Below are 18,922 nucleotides of genomic sequence, written 5' to 3' on the forward strand. Positions count from 1 at the left end.
TTCCTTTGCGGCCCAATAATGATGTTGGGTTCGCATATGAAAGATCCCTCACAATATGATTTGTAGAGAGTGAGCTTGAAAAGCTAGCCGTTGGTCACGGGGCGATGCCCGGTTTCGGTTTTAGAGGAATTCGTGTAGAAAAAGGATTTGGGCTTTAATATTTAAGCCCTACGGCGTCGCATCCTATGGGATGGGTCTCCTCGGACTTGATCCGAGGGCCATTAAGGTCTTACCCCGGTTACCCAACGATGGGTTTTTTCTGTGATCTCAGGTGTTGTTGAGGTGTTCTCACCCATGTAGTCTCTCCTTTTTTGGAGGTGGGATGGGAGTCCCCTTCTAGGTTCACTTACTTTTTCTTTTATACTAGCTTACGTTCGCTGTCCTTCGTCCACGTGTAGGGTTAACCTTTACAAGATTGATACTTGTCCCATCAGTCTAATCCCAGAATTGTTGGGGATGGTTGATAAAGCTGGAGAATACGACTCTGTTAGGTGCAAAGTCTTATCTAGGAAGGGTAGTAAGGATAACTTTCCCAAGATATTTTGGATCCCCTTCCACATTTGTTCCTTTAGCTCTTTTTTACCCCTCCCCTCAATGGAGCTTTGGGTCTGCCGAGGACGAAACTGTCATCGGCTGCATCTCCGGACCATTACCTTCTTCGGTTTGGGCCTTTTGGACTTCCCTCGAGCAAGTGGGCCTGGCCCATAAATTACTGGGCCCCACAATAGCCCCTCAAAACCCTGCTATCCGACTTCTTGGTTGGAAGGGAGGGTTTTGGTAAACCCGGTTCTTTAGTATGGCTTATTTAATTCAGCCCTGCATTAATGTGGGCGGTTTTCCACCTGTCCAGGAAACTCACCGGTTTACAAGGTATTCCCTTTAATTTTGCTCGTGACCCGCTCCTGCCGTTTGGCTGTCCAAGACGCGCCTTCAATGACTTCCCTTTACGAGGCTCATTTACGTCCGGCGGCTCATCTGATGAGGTGGGGAAGTGGAACGGACATATCTTTATTCTTCAGATTCTCTTGAAAACCTGAAGGAATTTAATACCTTCCGTTTTGCCCTTCCTATAAGAAGGCAAGTAGGAAGCCATCACTTTCGTGCAGACACCCTTCCATCTTTCTGAGATCTGAAACCCTCAACCTCCCTTAGTGTTCACTTAACCCAATTGTTATTCCCCACATCAAAATACGTTTACCATAATGAGTGATGAAGGAACCATACCCCTCCTCAAAACATCATGTTCTAGTAAAGCTCGAAATGGCTTGGTCAGGGCAAGGATGGCGGAGACTTAAGATTTGCCCCACCTCCCTTTCAGCCAAAATCCGAAGCAGGGGCTCGTCACGTCAAACTTTCGTCGTGACTGAGTCAAGAATACCCACTATCAGCACCACCCGGCTCCTCCCGAGCATACCTAACATGGCACCAGTGCGTAAGGAGTCAGGACTGAGGCAGGGGCCAAGTGCCTCTGCTTCTTCCTCTCTTTGTTCACTGGTGCCCTCCTCCGCCTTCCTCTCCTAGTCTTCCCAGCACCAGCTCCGTCCTGGTGCTGTCCTTCTCCCTTTTTTGCTCCTCTCTCTTTCTTTTCATCTCTTCTCTCTTCTTCTCCTCCTTCTTTACTCATGTCCTCCATCTTCTTCATTCATCCCCTCCATCTTCTTCATTGATTTCTTCCTTACTATTTCCTTCTCCTTCATCTTTTTCCAAAGAGGGTTCTTCTCTTAACATGAGCAACATTGAGGCAGAGATTGGAGAGACTTTGAAGACGAGTTTAAAAGGCGCCTGACCATTTACTTATCTGTACTACGGATGTTAGTATTGCTTCGGCAGCTCATCTTTTGTATAGGCTTGTTTAAGCCCCTTTTTGTACGTTGTAATAATTTTTCATATTAATAAAAATTGTTGTTATTTCATTTCGCATGTTCTATCTCTATGTTTTTATAAATTAGCAAGCACTGCTCGGCACAATAATATAGCATCTAAATCAATGACGACTAAGATCAAAATACTTGATAATAAAAAGATGTCGCCATAACTTTAATAGAAGTGCTTGGCACAATAAGGCCGACCAGTGAAAAGTAATACTTACCCCATACTAGCCGAGGAGAGAACCGAAGGCTTGATACCGTGTGAGAAATAACCATCTGAAGACATATCACCTGCCAAATGAACAGCCCTCTTAGGCTACTGAATACTGGGGCGTTCCACCACCTTCCTTACACCTTTGTTGGCCTTAACCTTTTATGGTGTTTAAGCCGTGGATGAAGTAACCTGACATTTTTATCAAGTAGCCCATCCTACGAAATTCAATCCTTTTCTTATCCAAGTAGTTGGTTTCCCCATTGGTTTGGGTCCGAGGACCATACAAGGCCTTGGTTCTGTCCAAAACTTGTAATAATAATAAATTTTTTTTTTTTTGTACTTGGTTTCCCCATAGGCTTGAGTCCGAGGACCATACAAGGCTTTGGTTCAGTTTATCCCTTTTCCTCAGGTATCTCACAAGTTGCCGAGCAGGAGGTTGTCCTCGGCAACGGTTATTCCTCGGCGTGGGCCGTAGTCCGTGGGCCTCCATGCAGGACGGGCCTGGGCCGCGAATTTACTAGGCCCACAAATTAAGAGGCATCTCCGTAGTCTTTGGTCACGCGGTACTTTTTGGCGTCCCAGTGTTCGAGGTGCGCCTTCACGAGGCTCCTTTAATATCGTGGTTGCAGATGGCGTGGGAAATCGAGCCGGAGACATTTTGTCCGTAGCGTTCCTTGGGACGCTGCGTGAATTAAATGCCACCACCTTAGCTTTTTAAATAAATAGGAGAGAAAGCTGCCTTACCTGTGCGCAAGTCCTTCAGTTTCCTCCCTTAGTATATCATGTTTGAGGCGAGGGTTGGGGAAAAGGAACTCTTTCCGCCACAGAGGCGCCGTGTCCTCCTGAGACTCAGAGTAGTGAGGTACGGGCAAAGGAGGCGTAAATTCAAGGGAGCATTCCGTTTCGTCAGGGGGGAAAGGGTGTTTCTCCCTCTTTTAGTCAAAATCCGAAGCAGGTTCTGTTCACGCCAGAATTTTGGTGTGTCAGAAGAAAGATTCTCCGCCATCAGCGCCTCTGCCTTTTTGTAGGCAAATTTTTGGTGAAGGCTCCTCAACTTCCGGCTCCCTGCACCTTTCCTTCAGCGGTGTGAGGCTCAAGTTGGGTTCTTTTGCTGCCTGAGTTATAGGCGTGCAAAAGCATTGAGGAGGAATAAGGTCTCGAAGCAGTAGCCAACCTCTCCTCTGAGCTACCTCCTCGGCTTTATCTTCACTCTCTTGTATTTTTCTTTTACTTACGTAGTTAATTCTAATGTAAGCTTGTTTCAGCTTTTCATTGTACATTGTACTGTTCTTTTGTCTTAATAAAAGATGTGTTTATTTCTTTATACATACTTTTCTTCTCTGCAACAACTATTTTGTGCATGAATATTAAATCTAAACCTGCCTTTAATGATATTCCGGGCAGAAAAATGCCTTAACACGGATTCCTATTGGTTTAAACTCACAAATATTATCAAGTATAACAATGGTAATCCTCAATAGATTAAACTCTTGGAACTAACCGGGATAACTGCTGAGTGCTGCGCGATGCACGCTGGACCAATGTCCGAGAACGATACTCTAAATAATTCGTCCGAGAGTGTAGCCGAGTAGCGAGGGACTTTGATTGTGCTTTTGGGTAATATATTGTACCGTATCGCATCAAGCCCTTTGGCACTAAGGATCCGAGGGTAGACCGGGGAACCCGTGCAATTAAGGGATTGACCCAACTGTTAACGAGGAGTTCTCTTCGGATGGATTTTGAGGTTTATGTGCCATAGTAGTTTATTTTTATTTTTATTATTTTTTTTTTAAATAGTTGGTTTCCCCATAGGCTTGAGTCCGAGGACCATGCAAGGCCTTGGTTCTGTCCAAAACTTGTGAGATTTCCTTTCTGTACTTGGTTTCCCCATAGGCTTGAGTCCGAGGACCATGCAAGGTCTTGGTTCTGTCCAAAACTTGTAAGATTTCTTTTTTGTACTTGGTTTCCCCATAGGCTTGAGTCCGAGGACCATGCAAGGCCTGGTTCTGTCCAAAACTTGTAAGATTTCTTTTTGTACTTGGTTTCCCCATAGGCTTGAGTCCGAGGACCATGCAAGGCCTTGGTTCTGTCCAAAACTTGTGAGATTTCTTTTATGTACTTGGTTTCCCCATAGGCTTGAGTCCGAGGCAAGGCCAAAACTTGCAAGGGTTTCCCCATAGGCTTGGTTCTGTTGGTTCTGTCCAAAACTTGTGATTTCTTTTATGTACTTGGTTTCCCCATAGGCTTGAGTCCGAGGACCATGCAAGGCCTTGGTTCTGTCCAAAACTTGTGAGATTTCTTTTTATGTACTTGGTTTCCCCATAGGCTTGAGTCCGAGGACCATGCAAGGCCTTGGTTCTGTCCAAAACTTGTAAGATTTCTTTTATGTACTTGGTTTCCCCATAGGCTTGAGTCCGAGGACCATGCAAGGCCTTGGTTCTGTCCAAAACTCTTTTATGTACTTGGTTTCCCCATAGGCTTGAGTCCGAGGACCATGCAAGGCCTTGGTTCTGTCCAAAACTTGTGAGATTTCTTTTATGTACTTGGTTTCCCCATAGGCTTGAGTCCGAGGACCATGCAAGGCCTTAGTTCTGTCCAAAACTTGTAAGATTTCTTTTTTGTACTTGGTTTCCCCATAGGCTTGAGTCCGAGGACCATGCAAGGCCTTGGTTCTGTCCAAAACTTGTAAGATTTCTTTTTATGTACTTGGTTTCCCCATAGGCTTGAGTCCGAGGACCATGCAAGGCCTTAGTTCTGTCCAAAACTTGTAAGATTTCTTTTTTATACTTGGTTTCCCCATAGGCTTGAGTCCGAGGACCATGCAAGGCCTTGGTTCTGTCCAAAACTTGTAAGATTTCTTTTTTGTACTTTTATTTAGGTTTTGAACGTTTTATTTAGGTTTTGAACATAAGCCCCTGGACCAGGGCGGGGAGAGCTGTTTTGAGGCCAAAAGCCCCTAGAGCTGCCCGCGCCGTTGGCCCTGCAAGGCGTAGCCCCTAGCAGAGGTGTATGTCGGAGCAACAGCCGCAGGTCGTCGGATATGGAGGAAACCCCGCGAATCTCCGCTTGCGAGAGAGTTATCTTCACCACCACCTGCGCCAACGTGCAAGCTTTCCCACAGACGGCGCCAATTGTAAGGACACAATTCCTTTGCGGCCCCATAATGATGTTGGGTTCGCATATGAAAGATCCCTCACAATATGATTTGTAGAGAGTGGGCTTGAAAAGCTAGCCGTTGGTCACGGGGCGATGCCCGGTTTCGGTTTTAGAGGAATTCGTGTAGAAAAAGGATTTGGGCTTTAATATTTAAGCCCTACGGCGTCGCATCCTATGGGATGGGTCTCCTCGGACTTGATCCGAGGGCCATTAAGGTCTTACCCCGGTTACCCAACGATGGGTTTTTTCTGTGATCTCAGGTGTCGTTGAGGTGTTCTCACCCATGTAGTCTCTCCTTTTTTGGAGGTGGGATGGGAGTCCCCTTCTAGGTTCACTTACTTTTTCTTTTATACTAGCTTACGTTTGCTGTCCTTCGTCCACGTGTAGGGTTAACCTTTACAAGATTGATACTTGTCTCATCAGTCTAATCCCAGAATTGTTGGGGATGGTTGATAAAGCTGGAGAATACGGCTCTGTTAGGTGCAGAGTCTTATCTGGGAAGGGTAGTAAGGATAACTCTCCCAAGATATTTTGGATCCCCTTCCACATTTGTTCCTTTAGCTCTTTTTTACCCCTCCCCTTAATGGAGCTTTGGGTCTACCGAGGACGAAACTGTCCTCGGCTGCATCTCCGGACCATTACCTTCTTCGGTTTGGGCATTTTGGACTTCCCACGAGCAAGTGGGCCTGGCCCATAAATTACTGGGCCCCACACTAGCCATATTCACTACTATGGTCGCATCTAGCTTATCTTTGACATTGTTCAAGAAATTGAAAGAGGAGACTCGCCATGACCTGTTTAGTAGCAATGTGCCAAAAACTCCCCAAAAAATGATGACAAATCCAAGGGCCACACTAACATAAAATCCAAGGGTTATAAACCCATCTTCCGTCTCTTGAATGCCAGCATGGTCACCACCTCTATTCATGGCTGGGTTTTGAGTTGTTTCTCCTGGACATTTCTTTGGAAGTGGAAATCCACAAAGATTTGGGTTACCTTCATATGCAGTGGCATTAAAGGTATTGAGTTGAGGGCCTATTGTTACAAGTCCAAGAAATTTAGAGAATTAATAAGAGCGATGCTTGAAGGAATTCCACCCGATAATTGATTCTCGGATAGATCTAAGACTTCTAATGACTGTAACACACCAATCTTTGTAGTGATTCTTCCAATTAGAAGGTTTCTTGAGAGATTCAAAGAAATCAATCCAATAAGTTCCATAAGTTAAAAAGGGGAATCTGGATAACTAATTTCGTTTTCCCAACTATCTAGTTAGTAGGCCACTTTTTTAAACCATATAACTTGGTAGCATCTCGAGCCTAAAAAGCTCGATTTTGGGCTTATAAACCGAGCCTCAGAGGCTCGGTTTTCATGTTTTGAGGTACCCTGACGTGGAACCTTTTCCATATGGAAATCGAGTCTTATAGACTCGATTTTCATATCGAGCCTTAGAAGCTCGATTTTGGTGGCCTAATATTCCACGTAGATGCCACATGGAAATCGAGCCTTAGAGACTCGGTTTGCTAAAAGTGAAACCGAGTCTCAGAAACTCGATTTTTAAATTGTGGTCAAAATGAAGGACACGTGGCTGATCATGTCTAGGTCCCTATAGATCTTGTTTTTTTTTACTAGGTCTCTCAGGCCTGACTGAAATGTTTTCACATGTTCACTCCCTCTCTCTCATACAATCCCAACAGTTAATCAATTCTTCCCTCTCTCACTCCCCCTCTCACTCTCATACAATCCCAGCACTCACATTGCACATCCTTATGTCAGGTAAGGATCTCACGCTCTAGTTGGTTGTTTGTTGTTTGGTTTTGATATTTGTCTTTAATTTTTTTTTTTTTTTTTTGCTTGAGTATGAAATTATTATAATCATTGATTGTATTTGGTGATGTAATTGCTTCATTTTGGTTTTTCCATAAAAACTTTTTAGCTCCATTATGTATTGGTAATCTCCCATCAGAAATGTTGTTGTAGTAGAAATATCAAATGTTGCCATGAGTAATGAAATGGGATTGATCTGCTAAAAATATCAAATGTTGCCATGAGTAATGAAATGGGAAGTTGAGCCCCTGGCAGATTTGTTTACAAAGAAAACTTAGCAAGCATGCTCCTTTGTTTGCTCTATAGTCATACAACTATTTACTTCAATTGTGTCCACAGTACATCGAGATCAACATTATTCATACTATTCCTAGTATGCACTTCATCCATGAACTAGATCCACCAATTGCACTTTACCATCACACTTACTAAGTAAACCAATACACAAAACATATTTTTAATTATTGGAACCTATAACTTCTAAATGAGCCATATCTTGGTGCAAGATTTCAAGAAATACTAATCAAATTCACAAAAATTCCAAAAACCAAAATTTGAATATGAGAGAGAGATCCATACTTGGCTGCTAGAAAGAATGGCACAATTCGTAACAAACACATACACAATATTTATATGACAGTTTTACCAAAAACATACTTCTTAGATGTTAATTTATTTTAAAATAATTAATTTCCTTCTTTTCTTTTCTCCCCCCCCCCCCACACCTTTTTTTAATAACAAGTTAAAATCCTTTTCAATTGAGTTATATATGTATCTTGACATTGATATGGCTTGAATATGGAGTTGTTGTCAACTTGTCATCATGGAACTGGTTGAAAATCTTAAGGTTAAAAATTATGTTGTTTCTTGAATTGTTGTTGGCCTTGATAAAACATTGTCCTCAAAACTGTTCACCTCATTGTTAATATCCTTTCTATGGCGGCGGAGCTACACTTACCCAAAATTTTTAAAAGAACTTTATAAGGTATATATATTTTGCAAATTTTTTAGACACTAGACCTTAAAATTGATAGTTGGCCCCTCCAAAAAATAAGAGCTGCCCCTTGCAAAAAAGTATTAAATAACTACTTAAATGTTGGGTTCTAAAAAATAATTTTTAAGAACTACAAACCATCCGCATTGTAGGAAAAAAAAAATTCTTCTTAGTTTTTTCCTCTCTTATTAATTGGTAAGTTTTGGCTGTTGAGTTCAAATAGTAAGTTTGTAATAAAATAAATTTCTTGGTAGAATTTTTATTTTTTATTTTTTGGGACTAAGTCTTTCGTTGTTGTTGTTAATTTTCAAATTGTTTATCAATACTTGATTTAGTCACAAAATGTTAAATGAAAAAAACTATAAAACCAATGTCGTCTGTAATTTTTTTCTTTTTGAGACAACCAATGCATATAAATTACTACTAGAGGTTTCTATTTAACCAAAAAAAAACTACTAGAGGTTTTCGTCAAAGCAATACCTTTTTCCCAAATAATAATTAAAAAGAATCGCAGAAAGAAGGAAAAAGAAATGATTGGTGCCGAAGGTTTTGTTTTATGCTTCCACAATATTGCAAGCCATGAACTTTAATTAATTACCCACAATGTTGCAACTTGCAAGTCACGAACCTTAATCTAACAATAAATCTAGGATAAAACACACAAATGACCCTAAGATTATACCTAGCTAATACTAAGTATTATTAAGACTTTTTAAAAATATCAAATTTTCTCCCTAAGGCTCTATTTGGTTAAAGGATGAAAAATATTAAAAAGATGACAAAAAATAGATGGATGAAAAACTCATTTATTTAGTTGAGAATAAAATAAAATAACAGAAAATGTAGTTTATAAATTTATCAATGGTATGTATCATAAATTTCTTTTGTTGTGTGGTTTGATATTTTTCTTTAGTTTTTATTTTTTGCTTGAGTATGAAAATCATTAAGTATTGTTAGGTTTTTATCATGGGTATGTATCATGAATTTCTTTTGTTGCTTGGTTTGATATTTGTCTTTGATTTTTTTTGCTTGAGTATGAAATAATGATTGATATATTTAAGATGTATTCTTGGTATATTTGTATTGTTAGGTTTTTAATGATTATATTGTTGTTTGGTTTGATATTTTTATTTATATTTTTGTTAGAGCTGATTCGAAATTTTGTAATGGGGGTGAGTTTTGTCTTTAGATTTTTTTTGTTTGAGTATGAAATGATAATGATTGTGTGTTTGTACGTGATGTGGGCTGAGTATATGCAAATGTGGGGTTACAAGTTGTAATTTTTGAACTTTGAGTAGATAGAAAAGGTTTTGCAATTGATGTTAAATGAAAAAGATAAAAATATGTCACTAACATATTATTACACTTGACTCTAATAGATTCACAATCTCTGAAGAATATTGATATAAATGTATACTACGGTGGACCCCTTGACAATCCTGGAGAGATTGACGGATTTCCATTTAAAAGGCCGGGTATCAAATGCTACTACATGATGATACACCATGAGACCAAGACGTTAAATGATTTGAAGAAGAAAATAATGGAATGATTGAATTTGAACCTTGCTTGTTATGAGTCATGACATAAAGATTATTTATCGTCATGAACGGATAAATTACGGGTACATGGCAATCAAAGAAGATAAACATGTAAAGATCATGTTTAATAGGATCCATAAAATGCCCTAAGTAAATGTTGCTGAGTTATACGTAAGTTCGGAGCCGCTTGCAGAAGTTGATACTGAGGAGGTGCAACAAACAGCTACATCTTTACAATTTACAGCCCTAGATTATGGATGCACTACAATGGGAGGCTATACAATGGGAAGTTATGCGTTCCCATCTCAAGATCATGCTGCCAATACTGGTGAAACACTCCAACCTCAAGAGACACATTTAGGGAAGGAAGATGAAGACGAAGATCATATTGCGAATAATGGTGAAAATATTGATGATATGGATGAGTACGAAGAGAGAATTGAGCGAAGTGACTTTGAGAGGGATGTGGATGACCATGAACTCATTCCCAATTTTGAAGAGGAAAATATGGAGTACCATGATGAAGGTGATACAAACGATGATATTGGCGTCCAGTATGATACAAATACGACCACTGCCTACACACCTCCTAGCAAGTCATTCAGCGCAAATACTTAGGAAAATATGGTTGATCCTTCACGTCTTCAGATACCATTTGTTTCTACTTGGGAAGATGTGATGCATTTTAGTAAAGGGTTGAATTTTGCAAATAAAGAGGTGGTGAAGTGTGTATTGATAATATACGCAGCAAATGATAATAGAAATTTTATTATCCGGAGGTCGACCAAAACTAAATTGTATGCCGCATTCATTGACACCAACTGTAAGTGGTACGTTGGGGCATTCAAGAAGTCTAAACTTAATGGTCTGTGAATGGTCACGTCTTACGTGGGTCCACACAATTGTATACCCTTTGGCTTGCAAAGAGATGGTAAAATGATGGATTCTAATTTTGTAGCATTAGAAATTGAGGGAAAATTGCGACAAAATCACACTATTCATATTTATAAGCTATGTGAGATCATACATACTAAGTATAAGCATGAGCTTTCTTACTATAAGGTATGAGACGTAAAACAAAAGGCAATTGTTAAGATACGTGGGGATTGGGAGGAGTCTTACCAAAGGTTGCAAAAGTTGTTGTTGGCATACTTGGATCAAGATTCGGGTACTCAGTACAACTATTACACCATACTTAGAGGCATAGATGGTACTACATTACTGCACTATGTATTTTGGGCATTCGTTCCATGCATTGCTGTATTCAAATATTGCAGGCCAGTGATCAGTATTGTTGGGACTCATTTGTATGGTAAATATCGAGGGGTGTTGACGATTGCAATGGCAACCGATGTGTACCAAAAGGTTTTGCCTCTCACCTTTGCTGTTGTGGACAAGCAGTCAAGGCCTAGTTGGGGGTGGTTTTTAGAGTGTCTCAGGAGTTCAATAGGGCATGTGATACCTGACGAGGGCATTTGCATTATTTCTGACCGACATAAAGGTATCAAATGTGCCATTACAGAGTGGCCTAGACAAGATGACGGAAGCCCACAGGTATTTCACCAATATTGCCTTCGACATGTTGCTAGCAACTTCAACACACACTTGGATGACCCGACTCTAAAGGCATTGGCCTTGAAAGCTGGATATGGGACTCATGAAACTAAATTTAAGTCCATAATGCAAACCATTAAGGATGTTAAGATTAATGTACTGAGGGGTGTAGAACCTGATGATTCTAATATTACACGCTATATGCCATACACATATTTAATGAGTTTGGATCTGAACAAATGGACCCAGGCACATGATGATGGAAGACGTTACGAGGCAATGACAACCAATATCTCTGAGTGCTTTAATGGGGTACTTAAAGGTACCCGTGGTTTGCCCATTGCTGCAATAGTTGAGTTCACTTGGTGCAAACTTGTTGCATATTTCCACGATCGACATAAAAAAATTACTTCTGATCTTTCTCAAGGTAAGGTCTGGAGTGATTATGCAATGGGGATCTATACCAAAAATGAGCAGAAAATTTCAGGATACACTCTGAGGAATTTTAATCATAAACTTGGTGTATATCACGTGGTTACCCCATACAACGACCATAGAGGTGGAAAGGGAAACCACAGTCATGAGGTGCTCGTATTTGCTAGAACATGTAGTTGTAGAAAGTGGCAAAACATTAAGATCCCTTGTTCACATGCAATTAAAGTTCTCCAAGGTCTATACCTCAATGCCACCAGCTATATTGACCCATGTTATGGTTTGGAGAACGCCATTCACACATATACACATCAATTTTTGGTGCCAAAGTCAAAGTCATTGTGGAGGGACGTTCGCGAACCACGGTGGGTGCTTGACCCACAGCTGTTGCGGGGCAAAGGTCGTCCTGTGAAGTCAAGAATAAGGAATGAAATGGATGGGCTACAGCGAGAACCGGGAAGCCGGAGGGAAGATCCGCACTTGAGGGAGATTCAACTGAGGTAGCGATGCGGAGTGTGTCATAAAAAGGGGCATAACCGCAGAAGATGTCCCAAATCCTGTGGGGCTTTGACAAGCAATTCCCATGGGGCTTCGACAAGTGGTAATGCTACAAACTAGGCAAGTGTTGTTACTGTTTTCATATAATATGCTCAGAATTTCATTTGGTTTTTGTTCTTTGCATTTAGGAACTAACGACCGTACAACAATGTTTGTCAGGCGAGCGGAGACTCGATATTGGAATGGCATTGTATGTGGGACTTGTGGTTATCTTCTCTATGGATAAGTGCTAAGCGACTATGTAGACTATGTTGCATTAGTATGGGCAAGTGCTAGGTGACTATGTAGAGTATGTTGTATCAATATGGACAAGTACTAGGTGACTATGTAGACTATGTTGTATTGACTTAGTTGTTATTTTGTTTATTGCTGAATGTTGTTGTAATTGAGTTATTTGCTATTCATTGTACTCGTTACATTAGTTGTGTTGTGCAGCTTTTGCCTATAATGCCAGCAATGATATTACTTTGGCATTAGTAGCTACTACTTTGGCAAGTTCAACCACAGGGCCCTCCTTTGAAGTGATGATAGCTAGTATTGAATGTTTTTGTGTGCTAAGAGAGCAACTATAATGCCCATGAATAGTAACTATTTTAATCCGGTTGTTTGCATCTGATGTATTCTCCCTTGACCACTATCATATGCTTGTATCTAGTTGTTTACCGCTGCCCATGTGATGTGTTCTGAATATAGTTTATTGCTGCAGGGGAAGGAAAACTAATTTTGGTTTACTGCTGCAGGAGTAGCTGCCAAAAAATAAAAAAAATAAAAAAAATAATCCTAGTGGAAATTGAGTATTTGAAACTTGATTTCCATTTAAGGAAATCAAGTTTCAGAGACTCGATTTCCATTTAAGGAAATCGAGTATCAGATACTCGAGTTCCACCGGAATATATATATATATATATTTTTCCAATTTGAGAACTAATTTCAGAACTCTATAAATAACAAAATTTTTTTCCTTTTTACAATTTCATCAATGTAATGTGTAATGAATACCCTATACCAATTCAAACAAATATTCACATTAGGTAAATATTATTTGTAGGTGACAATGTGAACTGTGTGATTTGGTGACATTTCTTGATTGCATGAATTAGAAGAATTTTCCCCTAATGTATTTAGTTTAAATTTAGTTTTACGCTCTGTTTGTTTCAGCATAAACGTTTTCTGGAAAATGGTTCATTTTTAAAAGAGCATTTTCTAGAAAACTATATCATTTTCCAATGTTTGGTAACAACTTTGAAAATGAGCTTGAGAATGCTTTTTGGTGTTTGGTATGCAAATTTTTATTTTTATTTTTATTTTTTATATTTCTTGTGTAATTTAAAACATGTGTATTTTGTTAAAAAAAAAAAAAAAAACAAGAATGAATTTTGTTTTCATACTAAAATTTTGACAATAGATACAATCAAAATTAGTTGTCAAATTTTCATGATCTCTACCACTCATCTTGCTCATATATATGGACAGTAACGTCCATACATACATACATACATACATACATATATATATCAACCATTTGTCTATTTACATAAAATTAGACCTAACACGATTCAAAATAGAAAAAACTTCAATCATTTCAATTTGTTTGAAAGGGGAAAAAAGAGAGGGTTCCAAACCTAAATAAACATCCGAATTGCCCATGAATTTCAATGACCAATTAGAAATTGATGCGGGAAGGAAGTTTTCCATACCTGGAATCTCATAGAAACTTTCATTTTTATGAATTGTTCATTCAATGAATTTCGAATAAGTCGTACCTTGCTTAGATCAATAAATAGAGCTAGGCTTATAATTGAAGCCGCTAGTAGAAAACCGAAATAACTAGCTATAGTAGGCATGAAGGAGCTAAATGAGATATGTTATTGTTATATATTATAACTTTTTATATAATAATAGTTTTTAAAAAACTTACCTAATAACTTTTAATTGTATATTCTTTTTGCTGGTACTAAATTGTCTACTATGGTCAACCACGTCTTTAATATTACTCAAAATTATGTATTTATATAATGTATCTACATAATATATTATCACTACATAGTATCTGCATAATGTATCTACCAACAAATACAATTCCCCTAAACAATTATCATTTATTATATAACAATATTATTAATTTACAGTAAAGATTATCCTATGTAAAAGCAATTTAGAGCCGTATAGGCACTATGTTTAAAATTTTCGTCTTTTACTTCATTCATTCTTTCTTCTTTTTTATTTTTTATATATTTTTTAAGCACTTTTATCTGCAAAAAAGAATTACCTGGAATCCATCAAACCAAAAATTTCTTAAAGAAAAAAAATAAAATCGAGTTTGAAATTCAAAGTAAAGAATTCGAATTTTAGTAGAGAAGAATGAAATAATTACAGCTGCAAATATGTTCTCCTTTGCAAGTTGGTAGAGAGGAATGAAATAATTATTGAGCAATGAGGGAAAAAAAATCTAATCCGAGAACTGCGTTATAAAGAAGAAGAGAAACATGGAGAGAGAGAGAGAGAGAGAGAGAGATCTATAGAAGAAAGGAGACCAGAGTTAGTGACAGTGAGGGTGTGAGGAAAGAAAAAGAAAAGGGAATAGAGAAAGAGAGAGAGCGTATCATGGGAGAGAGATTGTTTTCCAATTTTTTTTTTTTTTTTTTTGCAAAACTACCTATAGAAAACAAGCCTTATTTTTATTAAGATTTTCCATTGACTAAAGATAGTTTTCTGTTGACCAGTTTTTTTTGTGCTACCAAACACTGGAAAATGTGGAAAACTATCTTTACAGAAAGTTTTCCAGTGAAACAAACAAAGTGTTAGTAGAAAGTTTCATAGATTAATTCTGACTAACAATAATATTATTCATAAAATCGATAAGACATAAATAATTTATTACAAAATCTATCAATAATAGTATTCATAAAATCAATAGGACAAATTATTTCTTACAATATTTATCAAAATACACCGCGCATTGCATTGGATACTGACTATTTAATTACAAAAAAGTAAATAATTCTACTTCATCTTAATTAGATGATTGAAACTACAATTTTATTATATAATTTTAAAAAAATTGTTAAATTTGTAATAATGCTTCGAGTTCTTGGACCATTTTGACGGCTCTTAATTACCTAGGAGCCATGGTCTGATCCTATGGCTATGGTTTTTTTTGTTCAAGGCAAGCGGCTGGGTGAAGGTGGTAAATGAACATACCTACTCTTTTTCATTGGTTCATTAATTACTCTTCTAAACATAACCGAACCATTTCAAGCAATTTTTCCTCATCTTTTCATCAATAAGGATCACCCCATCTTTATTCATTAAGCAAATTTCCTCATTTAAAATATTATATTTCTATGTATTTCTACTTATCTATTTTTAGAACATGTACTTATTAACAACCTAATATTCAGTACCAGGCATAAAGATAAATCTAGGTTCATCATTCATAGGTCATATTTTCACAAATTACCACCAAATAATAATAATAAAAGCCTTACTTCTATCTGCGTGTAGAGAGGGAAAATTCCCGACCTATCACAAGCTGACACATCACATTACCAAGTCCACAAAATACAGCCAATTACAGAACACCATGTATTGCTGCTAGGTTTTTCTATCACTATTCAGAAGCCAACAGAAATTTGCCAAGTGTCATGCAAGAGCCAATCACGCATCAGCGCACGTGTAAGCGATGACTCAAGCAGCCTCACATATGTAAGCGATGACTTAAGCAGCCTCTCACGTGTAAGCGATGACTCAAGCAACCTCACACGTGTAAGCGATGACTTAAGCGGACCAATCAAGCTGTGACATGTGTCACCAATCAAGCTCCGCCACGTGTCGCTCATCCACCCCCAAACTCCTATAAATAGAAGCCTTCTTGAGACATTCAGAAGGACCAAGATTCAGGAAGATTCAGAGGACGCATATTCAGAAAGACCAGAATTCAGAAGGGAGAAAGCTCTGAGAAGATCAAGCCTCAAAACCTTCAAGAACTTCAAGAACTTCAACCCCAAAATTGGAGAACATTCGAAGCAGAATCATCCAGATCATCTGCCTAGATCCTAAAGTTTGCGGGAATCAAGCTCAAAGGTCCGAAAACATCAACAAATCATAAATCAGTGAAGCTCTACGGATTCAAGCCTCTAAAGCTCCGAAGAACTTCCACCACAAATCTTCAAATACAAAGAACATTCGAAACAGAATCATCCAAACTATCTACCTAGATCTCAAAGTTCACTGGAATCAAGCTCAAAAGCCTCCAGAAACCTCAAACAACCACAAATCAGTGAAGCTCCACGGATTCAAGCCTCTAAAGCCCCGGAGAACTTCCACAACAAACCTTCGAAGACGACGAATGCCCGAAGAACACACGAAGAACACGAAGAACACAAAGAACACGAAGAACAAAGAATTTCTAACAAGCTCATAGCCAGAGATTCATTGTAATTCTGTTCCAAAGATCTTCGATCCATTCCTCAACCAAATTGAAGGATATCTTTTGTTCAAAACAAAATCACATCATCACAAATCCAATCAACAAATCTTTTAAGGAGATCGAATCAGAGGATAACTCTTTTGTAATTATAGAGAATTGTACCACACAATCATCAATACAAATTTGCATTTGCGACACTATTTTACTTGTTCGATTTATTTCCAAACGAGAGATTTAGTCGCTTACAAATTTTGGCACGCCCAGTGGGACATCTCTGCCTCTCATCTCATTCTCCTTCAAAGAAAGAAATCTTCATCATCTTACTACGAACTTCAATGGCCTCTAGCAAGAACATTCAAGCTTCAACAATAGTTGCTTCAACTAAACTTGGTACGGCTACCACCAATAACTGCATTGGTGTAATCAATTGTAGCCAACCCAAAGCAAACAATCAACTTCAATCAACCAAGGAAGCCAAGGTCCGAACAATCATCTCCTTAGACCCTCTTACAAGAAACAAGGTCATCAACAAGGACGTCTCCACCTTGGAACACCTCAAGTATGGGGGCAAATCCCCTTCTTCCTTCACAAGAAGTTGGTCGCACGATTTCTCTCCCATCAAAGGGAACCCAAAAGATGAGATTCCACGTGCTCACATCAAATCACTTTCTTCTTCATCATCTTGGGAAGTTGTGTCAGTCATGATGACTAACACCTCTACCATGGAAGAAAAGATAGCCGAAATGGAACAAAGAGTTGTCCTTCTCACAAAAGCACTTGAAGATAAGGACCTTCAAATTGCAACTTTGATGAACAAGCTCGAAGTGCAAGATCTTGGTGAATCAAGCCATGGTCATAAATTCACATCTACGAAAGATGACGAAGGGAGAGAAATTGAAAACACTCTTCGACGAGAACAATCTACTTCGGTTGCTTCGTTGTTAGTCCAACAATTACAAGACATGATAACAAATACCATCCGAGCACAATATGGAGGTTCTTCTACAAGTTCTCTCACATATTCAAAACCTTACACAAAGCGCATCGACAACATGAGAATACCAAATGGGTATCAACCTCCCAAGTTCTTGCAGTTCGATGGCAAAGGAAATCCTAAGCAACACATTGCTCCCTTTATAGAAACTTGCGAGAACACAGGGACTCAAGGAGGCCTCTTTGTAAAGCAGTTTGTCCGTTCACTAAAGGGGAATGCCTTTGATTGGTATACGGAAATAGAGCCCGAGTCAATCGATAGCTGGGAACAACTTGGAAGGGAGTTTCTTAATTGATTCTACAGCACACGACGCACGGTAAGCATGATGGAGCTTACCAATACTAAACAGTGGAAGGATGAGCCCGTCGTTGATTATATCAATCGGTGGCGTTCTTTGAGTCTAGATTGCAAAGATAAACTTACTGAAATATCTGCTATAGAGATGTGCATCCAAGGCATGCATTGGGGACTTCTTTACATCCTTCAAGGGATAAAGCCCCGAACATTTGAAGAGTTAGCAACTCGTGCCCATGACATGGAGTTGAGCATTGCTAGTCGCGGAAGTACAAACCCTCCTATACCTGAGGAAAACAGAAGGGAAGTAAGGAGGAATGATAGGAATGCAAAAGTCAGCCTCAAAGACCCAATGGTTGTTAGCACTGCTGAAATCAAGGTTCCAAGAAGAGGAGCAAAGGCAAATGAAAAATAGCTTGAAGGGTGGCAAAAGAATGAAGTGCGTCGCCTGACCTTTAAGGAACGTGAGCAAAAAGTATATCCGTTCCCCAATGAAGATGTGCCAAACATCTTAGAACAACTATTGCAATTGAAGCTAATTGAATTGCCAGAATGCAGGCGACCAGAAGACATGGGGAAAGTTGATGATCCTAACTACTGCAAATATCATCGCATCATTGGCCACCCAATACAAAAATGCTTCGTCTTCAAAGAACAAATCATGAAACTTGCCAAAGAAAACGAGATTGATCTAAACTTCAATGAAGTTGTGGGGTCAAACCATGTGACTGTTGCTTGTGATGTACTTCCAACTCTCAGGCAGGGGGCAAACACCATTGGAGCTCACAAGTTGATCGATAATGATGATGGCATAAGGATCGGCCCCATCAATGGGAAGTTCCTTAAACACTTCTACACTTGAAAATCAAGAATTGCTCCTTGGTAAGAGCTTAAACTACCCACTGTAGCGTTGCAAGAGTACATGATGTCTTCCCATTACCCTTTAAAGCGTACCAATAAAGAGAAATTAATCTCACTCCATGTCAACAATTGCGAGTGTGGCGTAGCGGTTGGACGCTCGTGTCACCCTTGAGGCCATCTCGGGTTCGATCAGTGGTGAT

The 18,922-nt window shown here is 39.0% G+C and overlaps 1 protein-coding gene across 1 annotated transcript; it reads left to right on the forward strand.

Moving 5' to 3' along the window:
• The first annotated feature begins 10,941 nt into the window (after positions 1-10,941).
• LOC115964652 lies at positions 10,942-12,090 on the forward strand. Its single transcript, XM_031083918.1, has one exon. It carries the CDS (start codon positions 10,942-10,944, stop codon positions 12,088-12,090), a length of 1,149 nt encoding a protein of 382 aa, XP_030939778.1.
• The last annotated feature ends 6,832 nt before the right edge of the window (positions 12,091-18,922 follow it).

Source organism: Quercus lobata, chromosome 10 (assembly GCF_001633185.2).
Source record: "Quercus lobata isolate SW786 chromosome 10, ValleyOak3.0 Primary Assembly, whole genome shotgun sequence".
Taxonomy (NCBI): domain Eukaryota; kingdom Viridiplantae; phylum Streptophyta; class Magnoliopsida; order Fagales; family Fagaceae; genus Quercus; species Quercus lobata.

Coding starts and splice junctions, on each gene's coding strand:
- LOC115964652 (XM_031083918.1), top strand. CDS start 10,942: ATGGCAACCGATGTGTACCAAAAGGTTTTGCCTCTCACCTTTGCTGTT.